Source organism: Protomyctophum bolini (assembly GCF_963924005.1).
Source record: "Protomyctophum bolini genome assembly, chromosome: 14".
Lineage (NCBI taxonomy): Eukaryota > Metazoa > Chordata > Actinopteri > Myctophiformes > Myctophidae > Protomyctophum > Protomyctophum bolini.
In genome coordinates, this window is record NC_137875.1 from 36860312 (window position 1) to 36887396 (window position 27085).

Below are 27085 nucleotides of genomic sequence, written 5' to 3' on the forward strand. Positions count from 1 at the left end.
GCCGCGCTATGAGCTTGTAGATATGCTATTTTTCAATAGCTAAAGTACAACATAATGCTTGAAATACCAAAAGGGGTTCCCTCGTCCTGAATTAATATAGGCCTATTTAATAGGCATACCATATATATAGGCATTTAATTGGTATTTGTTTATAAACATTTGGGATTTGTTTATAAACATTTGGGATTTGTTTACAAATATTTTGGTATTTGTTTATAAACTATTTGTAATTTGTTTATAAACTATTTGTAATTTGTTTACAAACATTTGTAAACAAGCTGTCAAGATGAGTTAGTTAGTTATGTATTTATTTAAAGCAGTGGCTCTCAAAGGTGTGATCCAGGGACCCTCATGGTACCTTGAGGGGGTTCCAAATGGACCCATTATAGGTCTGTAACTCTGAGAGTGTAACATATGGACCCAAATGGACCCTTACAGGTCTGTAACTCTGAGAGTGTACGAATGGAACCAAATCATGGACCCTTACAGGTCTGTAACTCTGAGAGTGTACTAGTAGGCCTAGAAAAGGAACCAAATGGACCCTTTTATAACTTTTAACTCTGATACTGTACAAATGGAATCAAATGGGACTCTTATGGGTCCATCTGGTTTTACTCTCAGAGTTATGGGGGTCCTTGAAATTAAAAAGTTTAAGAACCTGTATGCAATGGCTTATCTCTTGTAAAAAGAGAGACCAGCCTATTCTCCAAACCATTATCTTATGCTTTGCTACTGTAGGTTGTACAAAATAATATTGGGTCAATTTAATTTGCAGGACTCACCTCGCGCACAGCTGCCTTGTCTGTGTTGTTGACATGACATGGGCTTGCAGGACAGAACTTTTATTTGTGACAGACACATAGTTCCTTTGCAGACAATACAATCTGCTTCTCATTGGTCAGTCACAAAGCTAAGAAAACAGTAGCCTACTTTTTCTGCATGTCAATGATGATGAGATAGTTCTTTGGCATGTCAAGCTTTCCTCACGGAGAGCACAACAGTCTATCTGCAGCCAGCGAGCCTTTCTCTGCTCTGCTCTGCGGTCGGGACCAGTGCTGTCAGACTCAGCGCGCAGCGCATGCAGAGTTATGAATAATACACATTCCGGGGTTCGAGCTGAAAGTCCACCTCTCACAGTGTTTTTACACTACGAACCATTGAACGTGCATTTTAATACACATTGGTCTGAATGGTCTGTGAGCGTAGCGATACATATACAGGCGATACGTGGTGTAAAACCCCGGACATTTGAAGGAATTTATAAAACCCCCCCGGACTGCCCGGACAGCCCCCCAAAAGAGGACGTATGGTAAGCCTAGGTTTAAGGCCACATTTCGGTCAAGTCCATGCACAGTGCACACACACATTTAGAACTGATGGGCAATTACTGTTGGGCAATTACAAAAGAACTTTACACACAGTGTTATGAAATGTCCTGTGACTTGTAATGTTTGGACTAAACAATTCATTATAGTCAGTGCATTTGTAGAAAAAAAGCAGAGATCCGGGAACACTTAATTTTATTAAACCGACATGCTTCGACTGAGTTTATTGATGATTGGTCCAACAACAGTGGTGACCTAGCACAGCAGCTGGCCTCATGCCATCACGGTTTATCTGGTAAGACATCAGTTTATGTAGGATACTTCTGTCTGAAAGCCAGGTGATAATAAATGTCCTTTAACGACACACAGCAGAGATTTTTCTTACTCACTGTAGCCTATACTGTTTGATGGTGGCCGTTTGAGGTTTTGAACTATAGGCTATACATGCTATGAAGTAATACTATACCGTAATGTACCGTGAACAATCCTCAAATATGAAGTGTGGCAGGAACTTCGTGAAACAAAATGTGTCGTCCGTCCATAGCTATATTCCAGGAACAGGCACAAAGCAGATATCCACCAATACAAATATACACATAGTTTGGGGAGTGGGACAACGTCGCTGCATTGAAACACATGTATTTTAGTGGTGGGCCGTCAGGGCCAGCAAGGCCTTCTCTGCTGGCCTTGCACTTTCCTGATGCAGATTTCCTTCGCCAATCAGATTTCAAGTTTTCCCTGCTGGGCGTGTTCTTTCAAGTGCCAGGGCCAGCTAGCTGGCCTTTGGTGACGTTAACGTCTTGCGTGGAGCCCATCGCTGGGGGAAAATATTGTCCAATGAGAAAAGAGAACTGGGTGTTTCCATCTGATTCTGATACTCCTTCTGAGGTGGGCATTGACTGTGTGGGTAGTTGTCATGATCCAAGGAATCCAGGGAATGTCAGTGATTGTACAACCTTTGATTCAAGAGTTACGGGTCGAAATGTAACGCCCGACCTGGTGGAGACAATGTAGTAATAGAGACAATCCACGTTCTCTGTTGTGAAGCTAATTGATTGTGTTATTTGTTTCCCTTCAGCTCTCCAGGCTGAACAAACACACAACACAGTAACAACAACAACAGGTAAACAAAGATTACAAATCATCATAGATTATAGATAGACCAAGAGCTTCTTTTAATTAAATCTCTCTCTCTCTCTCTCTCTCTCTCTCTCTCTCTCTCTCTCTCTCTCTCTCTCTCTCTCCAGAGTCTGTGAGGTTGGTGAACGGGACCAGTGTGTGTTCAGGCAGAGTGGAGGTGCAGTCTAACCACTCGTGGGTCTCAGTGTGTGAAGATGACTTTGACCAGAAGGACGCAAAGGTGCTGTGTAGGGAGATTGACTGCGGGGCTCCTTCAGTCCTCCAGGGGGCGCTCTATGGAGAAGTTAACGCTTCAATGTGGACCAAAGAGTTCCAGTGTAAAGGCAGTGAGTCTGTTCTCCTGGACTGTAGAACCTCAGACTCGACTAGAAACACCACCTGCTCACCTGACAAGACTGTTGGACTCACCTGCTCAGGTAAATTTATATATATATATATATATATATATATATATATATATATATATATACAGTATATATATTCAGCTTTAATATTCTCCCCTCATCCCTTCTCGTAACCTATAATGGAAAAAGGACCATGCATGAAATAAACCTTAGTTAAGTTCATAAATTGCCACAATGACCACTTCATAATTTGCTGTTAAAAAGAAAATGGTTGCAACTGTCATCACAGTTCATTACGCTAGGTATGGAGGGCTCTGCAAATAACACACAGCCCACAGGCCCACAGCCTACGCACAGACAGATGAGAAAAGAGGGTTTATGCACAGATGAGAGAGAGGGAGAGTTTTCCACGTTCATAAATAAATCGTTTAAAGCGTTCCTCATGCAGTTATATTGGCCTTTTTGTGACTGTTATTATGGTTAAATCAATTTATTTCATGTCATGACACATTGGGCTTGACAAAACAAGATACATATTTTACTATAATATAACACAAACGAGATACATGAGAAATAAATCACACCCGTGTGAACTGAGTGGTGCAACTCCCCCCCCCCCCCCCCCCCCCTCTTTCTCTCATTAGCAGGCAACTGCAGCACTCTCTCTCTGTTTCTGGCACAACAGCGCCCCTACTGGTACTCATTCTCGTGCTCATTAATGTCATTGCTGGTTGTAGGAGTGGTTGCACCACTCAAAAAGTATCAACTTAAATATATTGAAGATATTCAAAAAGACACTGAACTCTCTGAGATAACGACACCTTTAGTTTTTGATGAAATAAAACGTTGTTGTACTACTTACTCCCTTGTCTCTGTACAGAGCCTGTCAGGCTGGTGGGAGGAAGCAGTAAGTGTACTGGTAGACTTGAGACGCAACACCAGGGAGACTGGAAACCTGTGGATGGTCGGTCTGACTGGAACCTGCAGTCATCCTCTGTAGTGTGTAGGCAGATGGAGTGTGGCTCTGCTGTTTCAACACGATGGAGTTATAATTCAGAATATCAACTTCAACCGGTATGGAAGATGACAGTGTCCTGTGATGGATCTGAATCTTCACTGAGGGAGTGTGGAACAAAGACGTCTGATACTTCCCAAATGGTCCTGGAGGTATTCTGTTCAGGTAACACTAACAATCACTTCAGCAATGACTGTAATCTGTACAGTTCATTTAATTGGTCTGTATGTCTGTCTGTCTGTCTGTCTGTCTGTCTGTCTGTCTGTCTGTCTGTCCGTCCGTCCGTCCGTCCGTCCGTCCGTCTGTCTGTGTCTTTGTTGAAACTCATGTCCGTGTCTGTTATGCACAGTGGTGGACAGTAGCAAAGTATGTTTACTTGTATTGAGTACTATTACTTAAGTACTTCTATTTTTGTATACTTTTACTCCACTACATTTCAAAGACATCTCTAGGAAGGGAAAAGTTTAACCACTTAAATGCACTTTCAAATACAGTGAAAATAGCAGATCTACAAGTTCACAACATGTTCCGATGTGACACATTGTGAGCTTGTAGATCTGCTACCTTCACTATCCTATCCTACTATAATAAGGAAACCGGTCAGTGAGTCAGTCACTCCTGTCTGTTCTGGATGGTTCTCCTCAGTGGCTTGAGCAATTGCTCTGCACACGGGCATTGACCATTAGCATATACACACAACCACAACGCCTGTTTTTAACATTTAAGTTGTTTATTAGCGTTTCTGTGTAAACACCAGAGATTCGGATCGTAGCTGCTGGCCAGACACTGGCACACAGTGAACACCACAACAAACACACACACACACACACACACACACACACACACACACACACACACACACACACACACACACACGCACACACACACACACACACACACACATGCTGCAAACTTATAAAGGGCTTTAATTTACGGCCCGGGTCCAACATATGTTTTATGAGCAGGAGGGCGCTTTGGGATATCATCCTCATAGCACTAGCACGTAACTTAACACAGCACGCCGGTCAGTTGACTTAACTCACAAAAACACATTTATCATCCTGTTTAACCTTCAAATAAAAATCATCTGACAATGCAAACAACGACACGTTCGTACTGCATGTATGCACGTTCTGGCGCGTGGCTATATGGAAAGCTCACTCCTCCGTTCTTCACTTGACGTGTAGATTTATGAACGAACTTGACCACTGAATGTACCGCTATGGTTGACGGCTGCTGTCTTGTGTCAAAAGCATTTTAACACAGTTTTAAATTGAGTGACTGGCTGTAGGCTATTTATGTAATCACGGGTAACAGGGCTTACAATGGGTCCATAATTTGACGGGTGGGGCGGGTCTGGTTTGTATTCTGATATAATCGCTGGTGACTAGACGGTCTATGGACCGTGCAGGGCACAGGTTGTCAAAATTGGAGCCCATTCACTGGGGGTCTGCGACAACCTGCCCCACAAAGGTGATATTTCTTTCATCTTAGACTGTGCCCATCAAAAGCTGATTTCCCACTGCATGGCTACTGCTTTGCCTAGCTGATAACAGATCAATAGCCTCCTGTAACAATGGCATACTTCGTTCACGCCTTCATTCTATTCAAATGATTCTCATTAATGTTCTTGATTAAAATGATCTCTCTCTCTCTCCCTCTCTCTCTCTCTCTCTCTCTCTCTCTCTCTCTCTCTCTCTCTCTCTCTCTCTCTCTCCAGAGTCTGTGAGGTTGGTGAATGGGACCAGTGTGTGTTCAGGCAGAGTGGAGGTGCAGTCTAACCAGTCGTGGGTCTCAGTGTGTGAAGATGACTTTGACCAGCAGGATGCAGAGGTGGTCTGTAGGGAGCTTGACTGTGGGCCTCCTTCAGTCCTCCAGGGGGCGCTCTATGGAGAAGTGAACGCTTCAATGTGGACCACAGAGTTCCTGTGTCAAGGCAACGAGTCTGTTCTCCTGGACTGTAGAACCTCAGACTCAACTAGAAACACCACCTGTTCACCTGACAAGACTGTTGGACTCACCTGCTCAGGTAATAATAAAAATCACACCCGTGTGTAAGTGAGGGGCGCTCTTATCATCATACATCATCACATTCCGGCCAATTACAATTTGCGTCCTCACATTTGTCCTCAATGTTTGTGTTTACACACTTTTGTCCTCAATGTTTTGTTTTACACACTTTTGTATCCAATGTTTGTGTAAACACTGAAAGCTGGACATAGCTGGACAAAAATAGGACAGCTTTACAAACCAAAATCTTATTTGAAAAATCACACCCATGTGAAGTGAGGGGCACATCAGCATGACGTAAAATTTGACACATTGTCTATTTGCTCAGACACTATGACACGACTATGGACACCGACACAGGGAGGGGCTAGAATCAGTTAAAACAGAAAACAAACGCAAGGATGTGGTTTCGATAGCCTGACATAACAATCTACACTCTTTGTTAGGATCTTTTTGTAAGGAAAAGTAATAGTACTTTGTTTAACTGTACTTACGGTATTCTCACTTGTCTCTGTACAGGGCCTGATGATGTTAGGTTGGTGGGAGGAAGCAGTAAATGTACTGGTGGACTGGAGATCAAACACCAGAGAGAATGGAGACGAGGGGCTGGTCAGTCTGACTGGAACCTGAAGGCAGCATCTGTAGTGTGTCGGCAGATAGACTGTGGATCTGCTCTGTCGACACAAAGGAGTTCTGCTGATCGTACTTATGCATGGTCGATTATATCTTCCTGTGATGGTACTGAGTCTTCACTGAGGGAGTGTGGAGCAATGAGGTCTGTCAAACGCTCCTATGACAGTCTGGAGGTGATCTCACTGATCTGTTCAGGTAACACAAACAATACTTCAACAATAACAGTAATCTGTACAGTCTGCTATTAAATTGATCTGGCTTGTCTGTCTGTCTGTCCCCATACGTCTGTCCATCCGTCTATCTGTGTGCGTCCGTGCGTCCGTGTGTCCGTGCGTGTGTGTGTGTGTGTGTGTTATGTATTTGCTGTATTACCGTGTTGTTCTTGCTTACTGTAAATCGCTCTGGATTAATTTAACCCAATTAGACCTGAGGATTATTTTACAAATAATCACCAAAAGGGTTCCCGTCCTGAATGGGTTAAGAGCGTCTGCTAAATGCCTACATTATAAATTGTGTGTGTGTGTGTGTGTGTGTGTGTGTGTGTGTGTGTGTGTGTGTGTGTGTGTGTGTGTGTGTGTGTGTGTGTGTGTGTGTGTGTGTGTCCTCATGTTTTCATCTGTTGTGAATAATGAATAAAAATGTTGAACACACTTTGTCTCTCTCTCTCCAGAGTCAGTGAGGTTGGTGAATGGGACCAGTCTGTATTCAGGCAGAGTGGAGGTGAAATCTAACCAGTCGTGGGTCTCAGTGTGTGAAGATGACTTTGACCAGCAGGATGCAGAGGTGGTCTGTAGGGAGCTTGACTATGGGCCTCCTTCAGTCCTCCAGGGGGCGCTCTATGGGGAAGTGAACGCTTCGATGTGGACCAAAGAGTTCCAGTGTGAAGGCAACGAGTCTGTTCTCCTGGACTGTAGAACCTCAGACTCAACTAGAAACACCACCTGCTCACCCGACAAGACTGTTGGACTCACCTGCTCAGGTAATCAGGGACGTGCAGAGGGACCAGGAGAGCCAGGGCTGTGGCCTGATTCTTTTCTTTTTTACTACCCAGATTTAGAGGAATATATCATTTTAAATGAACACTAGGATCTAGAACAAATTGTAACCAGTGCAATGATGCAGTAAAGCCAATATATACTCTAACAAAAAGAATACTTAAATACATTAATGAAACGAACAACATCAAATAGAATAGAACAGATACCAGGTCACTTTCCTATATCAGCTGAATCTCATCACGATTGCAAATGCTTTCCCCACACTGAAAGTACAAAAACTATCATTTCATTGGCATGACCACGATGGGCCGCAGAGACATGAAGCATCATTCCAATCACTTTAATTAGCATTCTTTTCAACATGCGTGTGATTTGCTTTAAATGGTAAATGGTGCTTTTATCCAGAGTGCTTTACATAGATTGTGCATTACATTCACCCATTCACACACACATTCACACACCGATGGCAGAGTTAAGGTCCCCACACACCGAGCGTGTTTTTCGGATTTTTAGCTGCGTTTCTATCGATTTTCCGAAAAACGCGGCCGGTGTGCAACCACCTTTAGTGTCTAACCTACTTAGAACCTACACTAACTCTGGGGGAACCCGGCATCGAACCGGCTACTCTACCGGCCACTCTACCCCTGACCCACTGCCCCTTTACTTACTCTGATTTAGGTTGACAGATATTTTTGGAACGTACCGGTGGTGCTTTCTGTGTCCCCTGCAGGACAGACTGTGTGTAAGACTCGGCCACAGTTTTCACAAACTTATCCTATATGATCCGACTACGAGTATATGTGTAGCATCTTTTGTGTCGATTACTTAAAATGAAAGTAATGCATTTTCTAATTTAGCTTTTGTTTTTACTGCTTACTTTCGTCTCTGTACAGATGTCAGGTTGGTGGAAGGAACCAGTAACTGTGCTGGAAAACTTGAGATGAAACTCCATGATGAGTGGAGACCAGTGGATGATTCTGACTGGACCCTGCAGTCATCATCTGTAGTGTGTAGACAGATAGCCTGTGGTTCTGCTGTTTCATCACTAAGACTGGTTGGTTCTACAAATCAACCTGTATGGTGGATAACATCTCCCTGTGTTGGCTCTGAGTCTTCACTGAAGGACTGTGGAACAAATGCGTCTTATACTTCAGCCCACAGACTGGAGGTGATCTGTTCAGGTAACACCTGTTCAGGTGTCTGTCTGTCTGTCTGTCTGTCTGTCTGTCTGTCTGTCTGTCTGTCTGTCTGTCTGTCTGTCTGTCTGTCTGTCTGTCTGTCTGTCTGTCTGTCTGTCTGTCTGTCTGTCACACAGAACACACACCTCCCTTGCCACTGAGGGCTACACGTTCTTTAGTTGTATTAACCTAAAGTACAAAATAAAGTACCACCAACAAAATGCTCACATATTAATAGGTTACCGAGTCCTGACTGTCCATTACAGAGACATGTTAGGAATTATGAATACACAAAAGTTAGTTATTACATTTCGACAACTCCTTATTTGTGCGCAGTGATGTTGGAAAATGTATTCTTGAATGATCTCAACTAAGATCCCCACTCTTAAAAAAATGGCATTTCAGAGATGAGCGGAGCAGTCCTGGAAAAGTGTAATGTTCTATGATTAAAATGATATCTCTCTCTCTCTCTCTCTCTCTCTCTCTCTCTCTCTCTCTCTCTCTCTCTCTCTCTCCAGAGTCTGTGAGGTTGGTGAATGGGACCAGTGTGTGTTCAGGCAGAGTGGAGGTGAAATCTAACCAGTCGTGGGTCTCAGTGTGTGAAGATGACTTTGACCAGCAGGATGCAGAGGTGGTCTGTAGGGATCTTGGCTGCGGGGCTCCTTCAGTCCGCCAGGGGGCGCTCTATGGAGAGGTGAACGCTTCGATGTGGACCAAAGAGTTCCAGTGTGAAGGCAACGAATCTGCTCTCCTGGACTGTAGAACCTCAGACTCAACTAGAAACACCACCTGCTCACCTGACAAGACTGTTGGACTCACCTGCTCAGGTAATAATAATCATAAAACTAGAAAAGAACATTTCACATAATGTGACTGGTTTGTGGTCACCTGCAGCCTGGCATCATTCACTTTCCTGTGCAGTGAGTGGAATGTACTCTAGCTGCAGACACTGTCATGTCTGTGATTACTTTGATTCTGATGGGATGAGAAATCACATCCAATATAAGCACATGGTTGTGAATCACCAAGGTGGAAAAACTGGAGCTATTTAGGCTATTACCTTGTACTTCCTGCTGCCACCGTAGTCCAATTGAATTGTGGAATTGGTCGAATTGAAGAAGTAATCCAGCACCGCACCACAAAGCACAAGGCACCACAAATATGTTATGCTTAGGGCACCCAAATGGCCAGCAGCGGCCCTGATTACCTCTATAGTAATGTCATCAAGGGAGACTTGTCCAATATTTCACATGTCATCATGATTGGATAAGATTGACCTCTACTATATTGCCCTGTGCTCAGAGGAGCACATATTTCTAGTTTAGAACATGAAAATGACATTGCTAGCCTGAGATAAAACAGTAAAATACCAACTATACTTGTAATTCGCATTCCTATTTAACAATGAAAGTAATAGTAGTTTATTTTCTTTTTTGCCACTGTACAGAGCCTGGTGACGTCATGTTGGAGGGAGGAACAACCAGTAACTGTTCTGGTATCCTGAAGGTGAAAAACCAGGAAGAGTGGAGACCAGCGGGTTCTATTTATGACTGGAACCTGAAGTCATCATCTGTAGTGTGTAGACAGCTGAACTGCGGCTCTGCTGTTTCAACACAAAGGAGGTCTGATGCAACCGTTGAACCTGTGTGGAAGATTCCATGTGTTGGATCTCAATCTTCACTGAGGGAGTGTGGAGCAAAGGAGTCTCATAATTCCACTGAGAGACTGGAGGTGTTCTGTTCGGGTAAAACACATAAACAGTGACCTCCACTTCACCTCCACAACTCTTCGTGTGTGCGTGCATGCACATGCGTGTTTAATAAGATACATGTACATTGACACCCCCCTTCTCTCCCTCCTCCCCCCCCCCTCTCTTTCTCTCTCTCTCTCTCTCTCTCTCTCTCTCTCTCTCTCTCTCTCTCTCCAGATTCTGTGAGGTTGGTGAACGGGACCGGTGTGTGTTCAGGCAGAGTGGTGGTGAAATCTAACCAGTCGTGGGTCTCAGTGTGTGAAGATGACTTTGACCAGCAGGATGCAGAGGTGGTCTGTAGGGATCTTGGCTGCGGGGCTCCTTCAGTCCTCCAGGGGGCGCTCTATGGAGGCCTGAACGCTTCGATGTGGACCAAAGAGTTCCAGTGTGAAGGCAACGAGTCTGCTCTCCTGGACTGTAGAACCTCAGACTCAACTAGAAACACCACCTGCTCACCTGACAAGACTGTTGGACTCACCTGCTCAGGTATGATCTAATAATTTTAGTAATGTCCTCAAAATATGAGGAGGGAAAATGACCATCTATGCCGCCAAAATTTGAGGACGGAATTGCAGCAAAATTAACCATGTATGGCGCCGACATTGGCGATGTGGTTGGCCGTTGTGATTGGCTGGAAGCTGTGCCGTTATTCCCATTATGTGCTGTGATTGGCTGAACATGGCATAATGGGTGTGAAACTTTGAGTTTTGAGTTTTGAGTTTGACGTTTGGTCATTTCCGTTACAAGAAGTCACCCGTTTGCCGTCTTGGGAGTGACAGCTCACCATGTGTTAGTGTTAGACAGTGTTAGGAAAGTATGCTTTTCTGTATTTGGTTTTATGGGTCCCTCTTGAAAATTAGATGCTGCATCTCAAGAGGCTGTACCTTCAATAAAAATCTGAAATCTGAATAGATCCCCACCGTCTTTTAACAGAACGGGTGCATGCTTTTGGTTAGACATACCATTGGTCTGATATCTCAAACCCTCACCCTCACCCTAACCTCCCACGGGGCAGCACACCTAGTAAGTAGCCTTGCCGAGCCATGAGGCCCATAGGGCAGGAGCTTAACTCCTGTTTCTGTAGCGTGAGGCAGCTTGATGTACACCCCCTGGACATGACGCTAGTATGTCGCAGGGACTTACCCTCTAATCCAACCCTTGATGCTGAGTGTCAAGCAGGGAGGCATTGGGTCCCATTTTTACAGTCTTTGGTATGACCCGGCCGGGGATTGAACCCCGACCTCCCAGTTTCAGGGCGGACACTCTAACCACAAGGCCACTGAGCTGGTGCAGCACACCTAAACCTAACCTTAACCCCCTCCCAACCCTTAACGCCCCCCTCACCAACTTTAATCCGGTCGTCTTAACGCACCCCTCACCAACCTTAACCAATGCCATGTCTAAACAAAGTATGCGTCCCAACAGAACACCACCATCCATTAACATGGAGTGGGAGAACTGAACACTTTCGGCTCACAAGGCATGTCTGCTCTAAATGGTTTGTAACGGTCTTGTCTCTGTACAGAGCCTGATGACGTCAGGCTGGTGGGAGGAAGCAGTAACTGTAGTGGTGTACTGGAGATGCAACACCAGGGAGACTGGAGAGCCGTGGATGGTCAGTCCGACTGGAACCTGAAGTCATCCTCTGTCGTGTGTAGGCAGATGGACTGTGGCTCTGACGTTTCAACACAAAGGAGTCCTGCTTCAACGGTTCAACCTGTGTGGTGGATCACAGCTGACTGTGTTGGAACCGAGGCTTCACTGAGGGAGTGTGGAATGACACTGTCTGAGAATTCCACTGTCACATTGGAGGTGATCTGTTCAGGTAACACAAACAGTGACGTCCGTCTACTTGCCTACTCACTTAACCTATACCTATCTACAGCATAGAAACAGGATGTTTCTTTTTCTGAATGAATTTAAAATAACTTTTTTGCATCGTCTAATTTCAGCAAAAGCCATACAATATGTTGGATCTCTAATCTTGGTTCCATCTCATTGGCTACTCTATACTGTAAATATCTGCTGTACTATAATTCAATCACTCGTGTCTTGTTACAGATCTTCTGTTTAAGCCAAACATCAGCGTCTTCCCCACTCTAAACGGGGTTTCTGAGGGCCAGCTGCAGGGGCATCAGGTGTCTCTAAACGGGGTTTCTGAGGGCCAGCAGCAGGGGCAGCAGGTGTTGGAAGGTTCCAACTTCAGCATCAGCTGCTCCATCCTGCCACAGTACCCAGACGGCTCCTTCCACCTCACCTTCACTGGAGCCAACAGCACACACAGCCACACCCAGCCAGCTGTCAATCACTCTGCCAACTTCCTGTTCTTCGAAGCAGGCCCCGGCCACCAAGGGAATTACAGCTGTGCTTATCACGTCGACGTTGTTATAAATCACACCAACGTGTTTTCTTACAATGTCTCCTCTGAGAGCGACATCCTCTCTCTCACCGTCACAGGTAACCTGAATGAAATTACCTTTAAACCATTCTGGGCGGGAACCCCTTTTGGGTGTTGAAAAATAGCAGACCTACAAGCTTGTAGCGCGTCACCGAGTGCCACGCTACGAGCTTGCAGGTCTGCTATTTTTGATGAATCTTGAAAATGTGGCTCAATTCTTTGAATATATATTCTTTCAGAGTGAATGTTTTTAACTCAAATCTTTGCTTCTGGTGGCAGGGGGAGGGGGGTCCTTGACATGAAAAAGGCTGAGCACCACTGACATAGAAACACAGGTTTTTCAGAAAACTGATTTAGAATCGGCCTCAGGTCTAAATGTGTTAAACTCACAATATGAATCTCCGTCAGGCATGATTCAATCAAACATGAAGGTTTATCAAATGTTCTTACATGATTTGATGATGTTTTATTTTTCACAGTCCCTCCTACAGTCCCTCCTACAGTCCCTCCTACAGTCCCTCTGACACCTGAGGACAGCAGCAGAGTTACAGTCACTGTGGTGGTGCTGCTGTTGGTGCTGCTGTTGGTGCTGCTGGTACCCATCCATGCCCTCTATTGTCTCTGGCAGGTAATACATCTTTACACAACACAAGACTGGAATGTGTATAAATCACAGTTAAACCAGAGTTAGGAGAGAGATAGGAGGGTTTTCAGCCAGATGTGATTCAGTGACTTAACGTTGGGTGTTTCTGTGTTTCTCCAGGCCAGCAGAAGACATAATGCAGGAGTGTGGGACACTGCGACGGTTCATTATAATGTCGGAAATGAGAACATTGATATCGAGTATTATAATGTTGTTGGTTCTGATTCTGAAGCTGGCATCGAGTATGAAGTGATAGATGAACAAGTAGTTGTTGAATCTGGCTCCATTGAAGAGGCAGACGACTCAGACTATGAAGAGATAGATCAACAAGTAGTTGTTGAAGCTGCTGGACCCAGTGAGGAGACAGAATACCACCAGTATGAAGAGATAGATCAACAAGGAGTTGTTGAAGCTGGACCCAGTGCTGAGACAGGAGTCCAGGCCCCATAGACACTTGAGACGCTCGGGTGGCACAGTAAAGTAGCTGTGCCCGCCATTGCGGAGTCTAGGGGGGTTCGAATCCACCTCATCTGGCTTTGTCGAGCATCTACACGAACACATTTGGCCCATGTTCGGGGTAGAGAAGCCGGGCGGGGAGGTTGATATATACTGTATATAGTCACTGCACATAATCCTAAGTAGTAGTAAGATGAAGGCTCTACATCCTCCCGGTATGATCTCCATTCTCCAGGTGAGGTGACAATGTACAGATATGTGTGTGTGGGGGGCAAAAAAAGGGCAAAAAAAGAAAAGAAAACAAGATTGACAGGAACAGACAGACAGAAGTACTGTACTTTACCTGATGTTTGTGGTTGTAAATAGAAATTTGGGATAAAAAGGGGCAAAAAAATAAATAAATAAATGATTGACAGGAACAGACAGACAGAAGAACAATTACTGTACTTTATCTGGTGTTTGTGGTTGTAAATAGAAATAATTCCTCCCAGTCCACACAGACCATAGCTAAACGAGGACAGACAGAAGATGTGATTTTGAAACGGAAGCCTTGTTGCGTTTTTATTTAGCTTGTTATGGGGGCATGGTTAAATCAATGTATTTAGTGTCACGGTCAGTCATCCATGCTGGCGCTGTATAATACTACAAATATTAGCCGTCCCAAATGTCAGGCCCAACCGCCGCCTATCCAGTCAGGATGCTCTCTGTGGTTCCTCTATGGAACCATGCCCCGAGAATGAATATCCCAAGCAGGCAACAGGAACACGTAAATAGTCGTGTAGGATAATTAAAATAGTCAACTTGATGAAGGGCTATAGTCAGTGGTTGCTATACAATTGTTACTTTTACATATTTTATGCGATTAGGGTATTAATATGAATAATCTTGCTTTGTCATTCAAGCTAATGTGTAATCCCTCCATTTTTTGCTTTGTGTTTTGTTTATATATATTTTTTACAGAACAGTGTTTGTTATGAGCAGTAAGCCATAGTGTAAATAGGAGGTTATTGTTCCAAAAAAAATTATGTATGTGATATATTACCATGTTTTTGTTCTTTTTTTTAAGATTTAAAGATTTAAAGATTTTTTTTAAATCACAGTTAAGCAACTTTACTTTGTATTGTATCCTTTTCTTTGTGTTACTTATCTCTATTGTTGGATGAACACCTCATTGAAGTTGGTATACTGTACATATAGTCCATTATGAAGGCATGAAACCCATTCAAAGCGCATTGGAACTGAATGCACCTTCATTACTGTAAAGTCGACGGCTGTCACTTAACTATAACTATTCATACAGTTTTAAACAGTTGAATTGATGAGATAATGTAATGTTTTTTTCTTTGTGCCTTTTGAAATAAAGACAAAAGTCCTGAAAATGAAGAATGTTCTCTCCACAATGTGTTGTGTGTAGTAGAGGAAGCTCCCATCGGTTACCATGAACACAAACGCATATCCAACAGCAGCAGCAGAAGACAAGCTGCTATGGTAACTAAACTCTAAACTGACATTTTAACAAAGATTAAATACTTTATTGGCAAAACAAACTAACCCTTTTCAAGAGGGATTTGGCCATGAAAGAGCCTCGTCAAACTTTTTTCATTCAAAGCAACACGGAAACAATGAATGCAGAGTGAAGACATCACAATAGCGCACACGTTACACCAGAGCAAATAACAACGTAGAATCATAAATAATCAAACAATAAAGGAAAAACAGCGCCCTCTTTGCCAGTCTGTTGAGAGACTACTGCTAGTGCTAACATGACAGCTAAACTGATCATGAGCAAAACCTAGAAGTGTGTTACATGACCATCCCCTGGTGGACAAACTTGTAAACAGCATGACATGCAGTATATAATGCATAATGAACTGTGAACAGACAAAGCAACAAGAGACATCCTCATCCTTACATAAGTAATAGGAAGAATATGAACATGAGGCAGGCGCAATCTGGTATCACCAGAGTAATCTAGTAGGAGAGTAATGACACTCTGTTGACTCCCATTGTAAGTGTAACAATGGAATGCGGAAGTGCTCATCCTATCTCAATGGGATAGTTCCAGCCATAGGAGCAATGTTTGGAACTATATAGCATAGGCACCCGGGCTTTGCGGCAAGATCAAAGCGTGTCGCCACTCTACTCTAGATTACTCTGAGTATCACATGCATGCTAAACAGACTAGACTGAGGGACAGTTTCTGCTGCACATCTATTTATTCACTCATAATTAAATATATCTACCTGCTGCACTTTAGAGTAGACCATGCTCTGCTTTTTCCCCCCACTTTTCTTCACTATTCACCAGTGGTAGAAGGTATTTTAACACGTGGTGATGTTGAAGCGTGGGCGTGGCTCTGCTGGAAATTACATACATCAAACATATATCAGATATCAGTGATTCACTGGTGTGTTAAACTTTACTATGCTCTGCTCTCTACCTGTCCTCAAACGAGCATGACAGTGTAATCAAAATAATAATGGTCAGATCGCATAAAGACAGATTATTTACTGCGGAGAGAACACATGTTTGACTGATCACTCGTCACTCTCGTGGTGTTTTCCCCCCTCTCCCTCATGGTTCCATAAGGAGAAGGAGAAGTAGTAGGCACACTGTTTGTAGCTCCCACAGGAATTGTATTAGGTTTAAGGATGACAACGTTTCGACCCCTTATGGGTCTTCGTCAGGTGGCCTTGGCCTCGTTTAACAGCCACGGCAATGTTATGATGATGAAGATTGTTGTCAGAACTTTGCTCTCTTAATACCCTGACGTGTTCACTTGTTCCAGCTTATTGTTCCACCTTTACTTCAGGAATACACACAATACACATTAAAGAAGCAGCCAAACTGCAAATAAGTTTGCCATGGATAATGCTTGGTCACTGTCACATGAGACACACACTAGCTGTTTCAGTAGTCTTATGTCCTTCTATAGGTCCCTACCAATCCATTACACACTTTGTGTATATTATGTGTGAAAGATTCCACTCCCCTTAACGCCCAGCTCACCACAATTAACAGTGCATCTACTAGTTGTAACAATTATCCCCAAAGGCACCCCGGGTCTGCAACTTGCATAGTTGTGGACTGGGCTTATATTAAAAGGTCCAAGGACAGTGATTGCTTGACTTATTGGTAGCTTCTTTACCTTCTATAAGAGTTCGGGTGTCCATAATAAACTAACAGGAAATTGTCACAACAGTCCTGCTTATAATATATTTTGTATCTCTATGTCACTGGATTTCCACTAAACTCAAGTCAGAGTGCAGAATGTGTGATGTGGATGAAGAATACAGTGGTCAGCTGGAAGTGCGAGACGTTCCGGGGTAAGTTTGCACTTCCTCCCCACATATTTGTGTGTTGTCACTGCTGTCGTATCCTACTAGCTCACCTACCAGTGATGAGCCCCCACCGGGGGGACGTTCGTAGTGCCTCTGTGACCGTCCTACTCCTAATTCTCCTGCCAACACTCCCTGCTTGATGGGGGTGACACAGCTCGGCCCGTAGGATCACCCTCCCCGCCTGGCTTCCCTTTCCTGAACATGCACCACAGTGGATTAGAACCCCCAGACTATGTGGTGGTGGTGGGCTTGTTGGTGTCCTTTCATTTTTCAATTGCATCTTTTATTTTAATATTTTGTTACAGATTTGCATGTTAAAAACCCCAAAGACAAAAATAAAATGCACAATCGCACATGAGTGCAGTCTCGCTGGTTCCCTGATGGCTTACATTCTGTCTTTTTGCAGTGTTGTCAAGATATGCGTCAAATGCAAAGAAAACCCAGCAGCTCTGGTCATCAGGGCAGGAGATGCCTTCTGCAGGTAAGACTTTGAGTAAGAAGCTCTGGGGCCTGTACAATGATTGAAGGAAGTCATCGCTGTAGGGCAGAGATGGTGTTTCTACTATCAGTAATATCACTACTACAGTCTTCACACAAAAATAGTGATATTAACTGATCTACAAGCTCACAATGCTAAGCTTGTAGAACTGCTATTTTTTGGAAAATGTCTTCTATAATGACTAATGCCTAACACAGAAACACCTGGTTGAATGTGGATAAGTCTCTTTTAGTTTTTCATAAAAGGAAAACAATGTATACGGTACCAATTATATAATCATTGATAACCTGTTCTTAATAAATGCTTATTTGACAACAAAAAGAAGAAGAAAGTGGATAAGTCTCTGTTGGTTTTATAAATATTTTCCCAGTAAATAGAATTAACAAATTTAACAAGATACCACAATGAAGGAGCCATATTCTATGAAATCCTTGTATTATTAAACATCACCCTTTTTTATAATAATGGGGCTGTTTCAAGGAGTACTTCACGCATAAATTCAGGGCCATGCTTGGCAAGAACAGAATCATTTCCCTGTGTGCTCATATGTTTTCATTTTTGCCTGCAATGAATGATGTCTTCAACCATAGTTTAAATATGAACATAGAAGGTTTTGCCCAGTCCCCTCATCACTTGTGAAATAACTACTAATGTAAATCAACTAAGCACGCAAGACTCCAATTTGTCTCAATCTCTCTGAGCATTTTTACATGCTCAGAGAGAGAGTGCATGGTCGGGAAAGTAACTTTTTAAAAAGGCATTTTATTATTTAATCATCGGCATGGTATGCTGCAGAGCAGAGATCACGTGATGTGTGTGTGTAAATAATCATTGTTTTATATTCCCATTAAAATTGTGTTTGTTATTGTATTTGCAGCCTTTTAATGTTTGACCAGGGGTTTCAGCAGTTCTTGCACTCTCTAAATATGGCTTAATGTCTGAAGTATAAGTAATCTAAAACCATAGACTTGCATACGTCTGAGATTGAAGGTCAAATAATACAAATATTTGTATCTTACTTTTTATTACTACAGGTTTCTGCTCATTTGTTTAACGGCATTTTGCTCAGAGGTCAAAGCTAGTGTAAAGTTTTTGAATTGGGGTAGACAACCAGAGATAATTGCCAGGTGCTCAGACAATGTAAGCAGAAAGCTAGCAAAGGTCTCATTATGGAAATATGATTTTTGCAGTCACTCTTTTCCAGAGTGACTTAAATAATTAAGGTAAGCGACACATTGTGAGCTTGTGATCAAATCAATCTTAATGAGTAATCTGCAAAGTAACCGTCAATTGTAGTACAATATTTTCCTCTGAGCATGTAGTGGAACTAGTGGAGCAGGAATAAAAAATTATCCAGTCATCTCTGGCAGGTGTTGCAAACTAATTGATCTGTCAGCGCATGTTAGTTCAGTAATGGGGAGACCTCACTCCAGCTCTTTAGTAAAAGGAAAGGGCATTTTCAGGCTGGGATACCAAGTTTATCCAATCAGCAGACAACTGACAGGACAAAAGATAGCATGATGCCATATTTAGATGCTGTTTTAGAAGATCAGTGGTTCTCAAAGTGGAATCCGGGTTCCTGAGGATGTAACTCTTAGTCTTGAGTGTACAAATGGGCAAATCCTTATCTGCTCTCAGCCAGTAGATGGCACCAAAACAACACGCTACTGAAAACAATTTGGTTTTTTTTTAACTGTCCTGACTGCCTGACATGCAGTGATGATGCCCTCTAACATTTTTATATCTTAGAGGTTTTGAGTGTGGTATTGATAGCCAGGCTGACTGTACCAACACCAGTAACATCTATAACATAAAACCTCTACTGTACTTTTATCTAAACTAAAGAAATGTACAAATTAGGGGCTGTCAACAGTCAACATCTGGACCTAGTGGATTGGTGGGTTGCAATGGTTGCAACTAACCAATGACATGAGACTACCAGAAGAATGCTCTGACCTTGAATACTACAAATGGACATTTATTATATATTTCAGGATAAACCAACTGAAGAACTCTACAGTCTATGGTTTGAACTAACTGATCCTATTCTATAGCCCCATGTATGGAGACAACAGCTGATTGATTGATTGATTAAAATATGTATTAATAGTTTGCAGAATTACAGTACAATTCAAGCACAACTCAATACAAAGACTGTTGACTGTGAGTGGACGACCCAATAAAGCATTATACTTGTTTACAAGAGGCTCCACATAAGCCCTTATTGCCCCCCACACAAGCCCTTATTGCCCCCTCCCACACAAGCCCTTATTGGCCCCCCACATAAGCCTTTTTGCCCCCCCACACAAGCCCTTATTGCCCCCCCCCACAAGCCCTTATTGCCCCCCCCCCACAAGCCCTTATTGCCCCCCCACACAAGCCCTTATTGCCCACCCCCACAAGCCCTTATTGCCCCCCCACAAGCCCTTATTGCTCCCCCCCCCAGGGCCCCCACACAAGCCCTTATTGCCCCCCCCACAAGCCCTTATTGCCCCCCCACACAAGCCCTTATTGCCCCCCCACACAAGCCCTTATTGACCCCCCCACAAGCCCTTATTGACCCCCCACACAAGCCCTTATTGCTCCCCCCCCCCCACACAAGCCCTTATTGGCCCCCCACATAAGCTCGTATTGCCCCCCCACATATTGGCCCTTTCTCACAAAAAGCAAACAAACAAAAAACGTATATTTTTTATTTTTATCAAGGGCACTTTCTGCAAAAGGGCTCAAGCCCCCCTAGCCACCCCCCCCCCTCTGCACGTGCCTGCATGGTGAGGAGGACCGATACTGCATTATCATCGCATCACCAGGCTGTTGAAGCCAAGCTGATGTTGAAAATGAGTGAAATGCTCCTTTAAAACGAAGCGGCGCGGTGATTGGTTGGAGCCAGTGTTGCAGGAAGTAGAGCCGGAGAAACTTGTGTGTTGTGATTTTCTTTTTGAATGCGAACGAAAATAAAAGCCTGCCAGCCTGGGTACCGAGGTTGTGTATGGATCGAGCCAGCATCTTGTGAGCCAGCAGGGTGATGAAGAACACTTAATAAGTGAACGTTAACAAATTAGATTGCTTCAGCGCGACACACAAGGTACAAATGCGCTGCTATTACAATACCGAAGCAGATATTAAATTAACTCACACTTAGGCTAGCTATTAGCTAAAACGAAGCGCCCATTCGAAAGAAAAGCTACTGACAGAACCTCAGCTAGACGAGCTAGTATATTTATTTAATACTCTTTCACTTTAGCCTTTTTTGTCATTGACTTTTGACCAAACCATTTCCACCTGTCTAATGTTTTTATGTTTATTTAAATCATCTACAAGGTTACATCCTTTACGAGAAACATTGGAACTGAATGCAGACCTACAACTTTTGTAATGTAGGCCTATGTAATAATCACAGCCAATAACAGCTACTATACTAACAGGCTTAACAGCACTACTGTAGTAGTTGTACCAGAGGCGAATACTTGTTATAACTGTCATGGGTGCCCCCGTCGCCAGGTTTTATTTTATTTCGTTGGGTTGTAGACACTTGTAGACAAGTGAGAAAGAAAGGCTGCAACTTTTATACTCTTTATATACTTTTATACAGTTTATCACACTACTGTGATAAAACGACATTTATGGGGGAAAGAGGGTTCCTATTTTCTTCATGGCTGCTCAAGCACTGACGCACCCACATAGTCGGCGCCGCTGAGTTGTACTATTTACAGTATGTGGTGCTAACGTTTTGTTTCTGGATTGATTGATTGGTCTGCTAAGAGGATTAATTTGAAACCCAAGAAAGCCTATGGTTTCTTTCCATTGGGGTACTTAATTCACCTTTTATTTTGTCCCAACAGATGAACAGAAGACCAAGAACCAAAGTAGTTGGGTATACAGAGGAGGAAACAGAGGAGGAGGAAACAGACCCGTGGGTGACTTTTCTGTTCTTTTCTGTCCTTTTCTGTCCTATAAATAATATAAATAATAGACTATATTAATATAATTAATATAGACCACTCCTGATTTGTCAGAGTATACATTTCAGATATTTTCATTGGAATGTCCTCTGTGTGGCACATACGTGGCTAAATATTCTGTTCAATCAACAGGTCCTTCTCCCAGATCGGGAGTGGTGAAGAGGAGGAAATTGATGAATGGAGACCACCAGAGGCCAAGGTTAAAAGACCCGCTAAACCCAAGGAACCCAAAGTGCCCAAAACACCCAAGGAACCGAAGCCCAGAGCTCCTCGCAAACCTGCAGTGCCTAAAGAACCCAAGCCCAGAGCTCCTCGCAAACCTGCAGTGCCTAAAGAACCCAAGCCCAGAGCTCCGCGCAAACCTGCAGTGCCTAAAGAACCCAAGCCCAGAGCACCGCGTAAACCACGTGCCACCAAGGTCCCCAAGGAGCCCGGAGCTGCCACCGTCACTGGGAAAAAGAGGAAGAAGACTGATGAAGAGGTCCAAGGAGAGGAGGACGATGAGGGAGGGAGACAGACAGGCGCCCCCCCAGAAGGAGACAGAGCGGGAGAGGAGCTGCACAGTAATAGAATGAAGGAAGAGGTAAGACTGACAGCGTTTTTACCACTTGTATACTTCAGTCGCCGGTTCATAACAGTAACTGTTCTAAATGATGTACTGTCATAGTGATGAATATGATAAATCACACTTTCTGTGTTGCTGTTATGTTATGTCACTTATGGAATGTTTTGTGAAATCCTTTTCCTAATGTAACTTTCCTGTTCTAATCTGGATTTGAACCCGGGCCTCCTCTGCAAGTGCTGACACAGGTTTGTGTCAAAAACCTCAGTGTCATGTATCTAGTCCGTGTCTAGCCTGGCTCCAGCCCCTGAATCGCTAGCCATACACCGGAAATGTGTACGAAATGAAAATTCGCGTCAGGCTAGTTCGTGTCCTTTTCACTGAAACGTTATTGTTTTAATACCAAATCATCTCATGCATGAACGTTGAATGCGTGTGAACTGAGGTCCTCCTCGCTCGTGTATTTAGTCCGTTTACAATGGAACAGTGGAACACATTTGTTTCAACTTGAATGTGATGTTTTTGGAAGAACAGTACCAAGCCTAATGACAGGATGCAGGACACGTGGTTTTACACAGTGAGAGTTTAATCATGTTTTATAAAGTTTTGCTTTCTTCATTCAAGATAAAGGAATGTGACACAAATTAATATTGTTGTATTCAAGCCATCATCAGGAGGTGAGTAAATTATACAAAAGTGTAATTTAGGGGGTGAAGGTCTCTGGTCTCATAACTGGATGCTGCATCTCATTTGCATTGCATTTGTAACCTCCTGATCTGTTCCTTTGATAAAATGTTAATGCCGACCTTGCCAACCCAGACTGCTGTTTCAGTATGCACCAGCTGCACATCGATCCAGCATTTATCTCACTCAATGTACAGTAGCTAATGTGCGCTACCAGTGCACCATTCCAGGCAGGTGTGGTCAATGTACGTGCCATCAATGGGGTCAAACTCAAAACAGACTTTGTGGCAGCAGCGAAGAGTGAGCAACATCCGCAGAATGTTCAGATTCATATTTTGAAGTTAAATGGTTTGCATTGAATTTTTCATGAAAGGAACTGGTCGGAATAACGTGTCCCTTCCACGCGCTACGTCCGGCCGGGGAAATTCCCCTCTGTCAGGTGAAAAGAAGCAGCTTGGACTCCTCATGCATAGAAGGAGGCATGAGGTCAGTCCGCTGCCCCCCCAGGTTGGCAGAGGAAGTGTAGCGCCCAGGATTAGATAATTGGCACTGGGTGAAAAGAAAACTGGGTTACAAAATCGTGGGATAAAAAAAAAAAAAAAAGTCTACTGCAGGTGTAGGCTGCCTCGTGGCAATACAGATGACACATCCGGTGCTCTCTGGTCCACCTCGACTCTGTCTCTTGTCCCTCCGTTTGCATATCTGTCTGTATTTCTTCCTCTCATCATCAATTCAAAAACCCCTCTACTTTCTTTCTGACTCTGTGCTGTTCTCTCTGTCTCATAGAGGGTGTCATTCACGCTGTCAGAGGCACCCCGGCAAGGTGCCCGTGCAGGTGAGAGCTCGTCCAGATTGGCGCTGAAGGCCACGAAGAAAGAGGAGCCATCCGAGGAGGAGGACTTCACATTTGACATGCCCTCCCCTAAAAAACAGAAGTGCTCCGGCACCCCCCAGGGGCAATCTTCTGCACTGCCATCTTCCACTGCAGCAGTCCTAAAAAATGAACTCGACATGAACTGGGACCTCATAGAGGTACTGTATTTGACATTGTATTGTGTCCAATGTCAAAACATATAATCATAGTCCCATTAATTAAGCCCACAATTAATAAATAATTATTTTCGGAGTAAAGGTACTTTCAGATGGGCATCGATTAATGCTAATGTTGTCGCCTGGATCACTGACAGGTCTGCTCAAGAGAGACTTCTCTGCGTATACAAAAAAACACAGGTCTCATTAAACATGAATTACTAGGCGCCTTGTTTTTAACATACAGCAGTTGGTGTGTTCCATGAGAACCTGTATAAACCAAACCTCCATTAGTTTAACTTATTGAGATACTCATTGTCAAGGTAGCCTTTCACAGCCAGACAAAACTTAGTCTGCAAGCATCCACTGGGAATCTATTGAGCCTGACAGCCAGAAGTCAGACCAATATTAGTGAACTATGGGGAGTGTTAGATGATGACAAGCAGCGCTGTACTGTAAATGAGAAAAGTACAACCATGGATGCACTTGAAGATGTTAGTGTGTTAATAGAATTTGTTTTAAAATTCATTGAAGGCCTTTGTCGAGAGAGAAGATGATCAATGTCTTGGTAATGGTAACGTAGTCCATAACTGATAATTTACGAATAACGATTTTGCGATAGCAATATTTGAAAGCATATACTTTTGCATTCACTTCATGGCATGTGTCTGTGTTTGTGCGCCTTCCTCCTCCAGGTCCTTTCCACTCTAACGTGCGTGCAACGCTGGGTTTGTGTGAACATCGTGAAGCTGTTGAAGGAGGAGAACACTGTGCCGTTCATGGTGCGTTACCGCAAAGAAATGATCAACCACATGGATGCGGATGCTGTCCGGGATATCCAGCTGGTGCTGGACGAGTTGTGGTAGGGCTCCCTGCATTCTGAGGCAGTGTTTACAGTATGGCTAGACAGTTGATTGCAAATGTATGTTTCGCATACATATGACGTTGTGACGAAAAGAGAGTTGAGCCAGAAGGCAAAGCTCTCTGTCTACCGAGCAATCTTCGTTCCTACTCTCACCTATGACCATGAAGTGTGGGTCATGACCGAAAGAATAAGTTCGCGAATACAAGGGGCCGAAATGAGTTTTCTTCGACGGGTGGCTGGCATCTCCCTTAGAGATAGGGTGAGAAGTTCAGTAATCTTTCTAGGATTTGGCAGGCACTTGATGCAAAGCTTTTTGGGACAAATGGGAGCAAATATTTAAAATAGTACACAAATCAAAGCAGCAGTTTTCAAAATGTATTTTTTAAAAGGCAGTTGGCTCTGTTCAATAAGTAGTTCTATGTCTGGAATCAACTCGGTACAGATACTGCAGGAATACAATATTGTACGATAGCAGTCCTTAATATAAGGTCTGGTGGTTGTATCCCATTGGACACCCTTCTCCTGTCACAACATCTCATGAATCTTGCTGTTGCTTTTTGCATTATTTGTGTACCTGATATTGACATCAGTAATAAAGCATCAGCAGGTAATAATTGAACATTTAATTATATACCTTTTCAGAGCAATGCCTACTGTCTTTCCATTACAAAATGATTAATAACCAGAACAATGTACTCAGACATTAGCCATCAGCCATCAGTCACAGTAGGGCTCCAATGTCAAATGGAGGAGAAACATGCCCCTGCCCCATGAATACGCTGTATAGTCTGAAGATCAATTTCAGTAGTTTCACTTTCGCGTTTCCCTGTAATGTGTGATTATCACATAATTATTGGCTCTATTCCAAGGTCCGGATCACATATTCTTGATTATAGGCTGATAACATTCGAAGTGGGTGCATTCTTCTCACAACAAAGGAAATATATGTGTGGTGAGAATGTGAGATTGAGGCGTTTTGGTTCATCAACATTATCATTAGGGAAATAGGGATGTCCCAATTTTCATAACCAGTGGTAAGTCTATTGCTGGCCACTAGATGGTGATAGAAGTCAAGCTATAAGTCCTGGGGGGCAAGTCTGTGTGAACACTGAACAGTATTAGATTTTGATACTTGAATGCCATGCTGTTGATGTATTGTTGCAATTACTGATCTGTTCTACACTGTGTGTGTGTGTGTGTGTGTGTGTGTGTGTGTGTGCGTGTATGTGTGCGTGCGTGTGTGCGTGCGTGCATGTTTGTTTGTAGTGCTCTAGCGAAGAAGACCCAGTCTGTGATTCAGACCCTGAAGAAAGACGGTATTCTCACGTCTGAGCTAGAACACAATCTGAGGAGCTGCAGATCCGCTGATGAACTAGACCATGTGGTTGGTTGGACACGCATGCACGCACGCACGCACGCACGCACAAACGCACACACGCACAAGGCACATTAAAGTGTCTGTGAAGTTCACAATGCAGCAGCTGCCATAAACTATGTTGCTGTTTGATGCAAATGAGTTAAGGTCATACAGAGGTCCTGTGGAAGCCTGGAAGGGACACCACCACAGGGCCATAATGGAGTTGTGATGTCTATGGACGTCACTAACGAATAGTTTTGCAATCATTTAGCTGATATCATTATTTGGTTAATTAACGGTTATTAAAATGAGATGCACACGCAGATTAGACAAACCCAACCCATGTGGAAACAACAGTGAGACACGTGGTCGCACATGCGCTGCTCCCGTGCTTGCGGTTAGGGTTCGGTTAGTAGTTTGAGCCTTGAGGTAGGTTGTCGGTCTAATGACAGTCAGACCAACAGTAGGTCTAAACTAAAGCCTGTTCCCGTTAAAACAACACATTGTATTAATTCTCTAGTCGCCCTAAGGCTGATATTTATCAGAGCATATACAGAATGGAACATTTATCAAGAGCATTAAAAATAGTCTTGTCAGTGTGTGACTTGTTTGTGTGTGTGTGTGTGTGTGTGTGTGTGTCTCTGCCTCTCCTCTCTGCGCAGTACTCTCCCTATAAGAAAGGCAGTAAGCTAAGTAAGGCACGCAGGGCCAGGGAGCTGGGTTTGGAAGATGCTACTCTATTGCTGCTGGACAAACCACACACACTGGACCTGCGTGTTTGGGTTAAACCGGGCACTGAAGGTAAGACATGCAAGCGTATACAAACACAGGGCACACGTGCACAGTAACATCCTCAGTGATGGGTTGCTTTGGGGTTGGCGCAGGCGTAACATTCC

General features: G+C 43.6%; 2 protein-coding genes across 2 annotated transcripts in view; both read left to right on the top strand.

Moving 5' to 3' along the window:
• Positions 1 to 11934: 11934 nt before the first annotated feature.
• On the top strand, positions 11935 to 13997 carry LOC308327968 (uncharacterized protein). Its single transcript, XM_080781623.1, has 4 exons — positions 11935 to 12218; positions 12455 to 12850; positions 13271 to 13419; positions 13555 to 13997. Exons 1-4 carry the CDS (start codon positions 11975 to 11977, stop codon positions 13882 to 13884), a joined length of 1119 nt encoding a protein of 372 aa, XP_080637749.1. The 5' UTR covers positions 11935 to 11974; the 3' UTR covers positions 13885 to 13997.
• A 6698-nt stretch (positions 13998 to 20695) lies between these two features.
• Positions 20696 to 27085, top strand: part of srbd1 (S1 RNA binding domain 1) — a 91510-nt gene continuing 85120 nt past the window's right edge. The window contains exons 1-7 of the mRNA XM_080781463.1: positions 20696 to 20815; positions 21573 to 21643; positions 21825 to 22275; positions 23725 to 23970; positions 24663 to 24829; positions 26099 to 26216; positions 26852 to 26990. Of these exons, the coding sequence (XP_080637589.1) occupies positions 21573 to 21643; positions 21825 to 22275; positions 23725 to 23970; positions 24663 to 24829; positions 26099 to 26216; positions 26852 to 26990 (1192 nt within the window). The 5' untranslated portion in view covers positions 20696 to 20815. The remainder of the gene's footprint in view (positions 20816 to 21572; positions 21644 to 21824; positions 22276 to 23724; positions 23971 to 24662; positions 24830 to 26098; positions 26217 to 26851; positions 26991 to 27085) is intronic.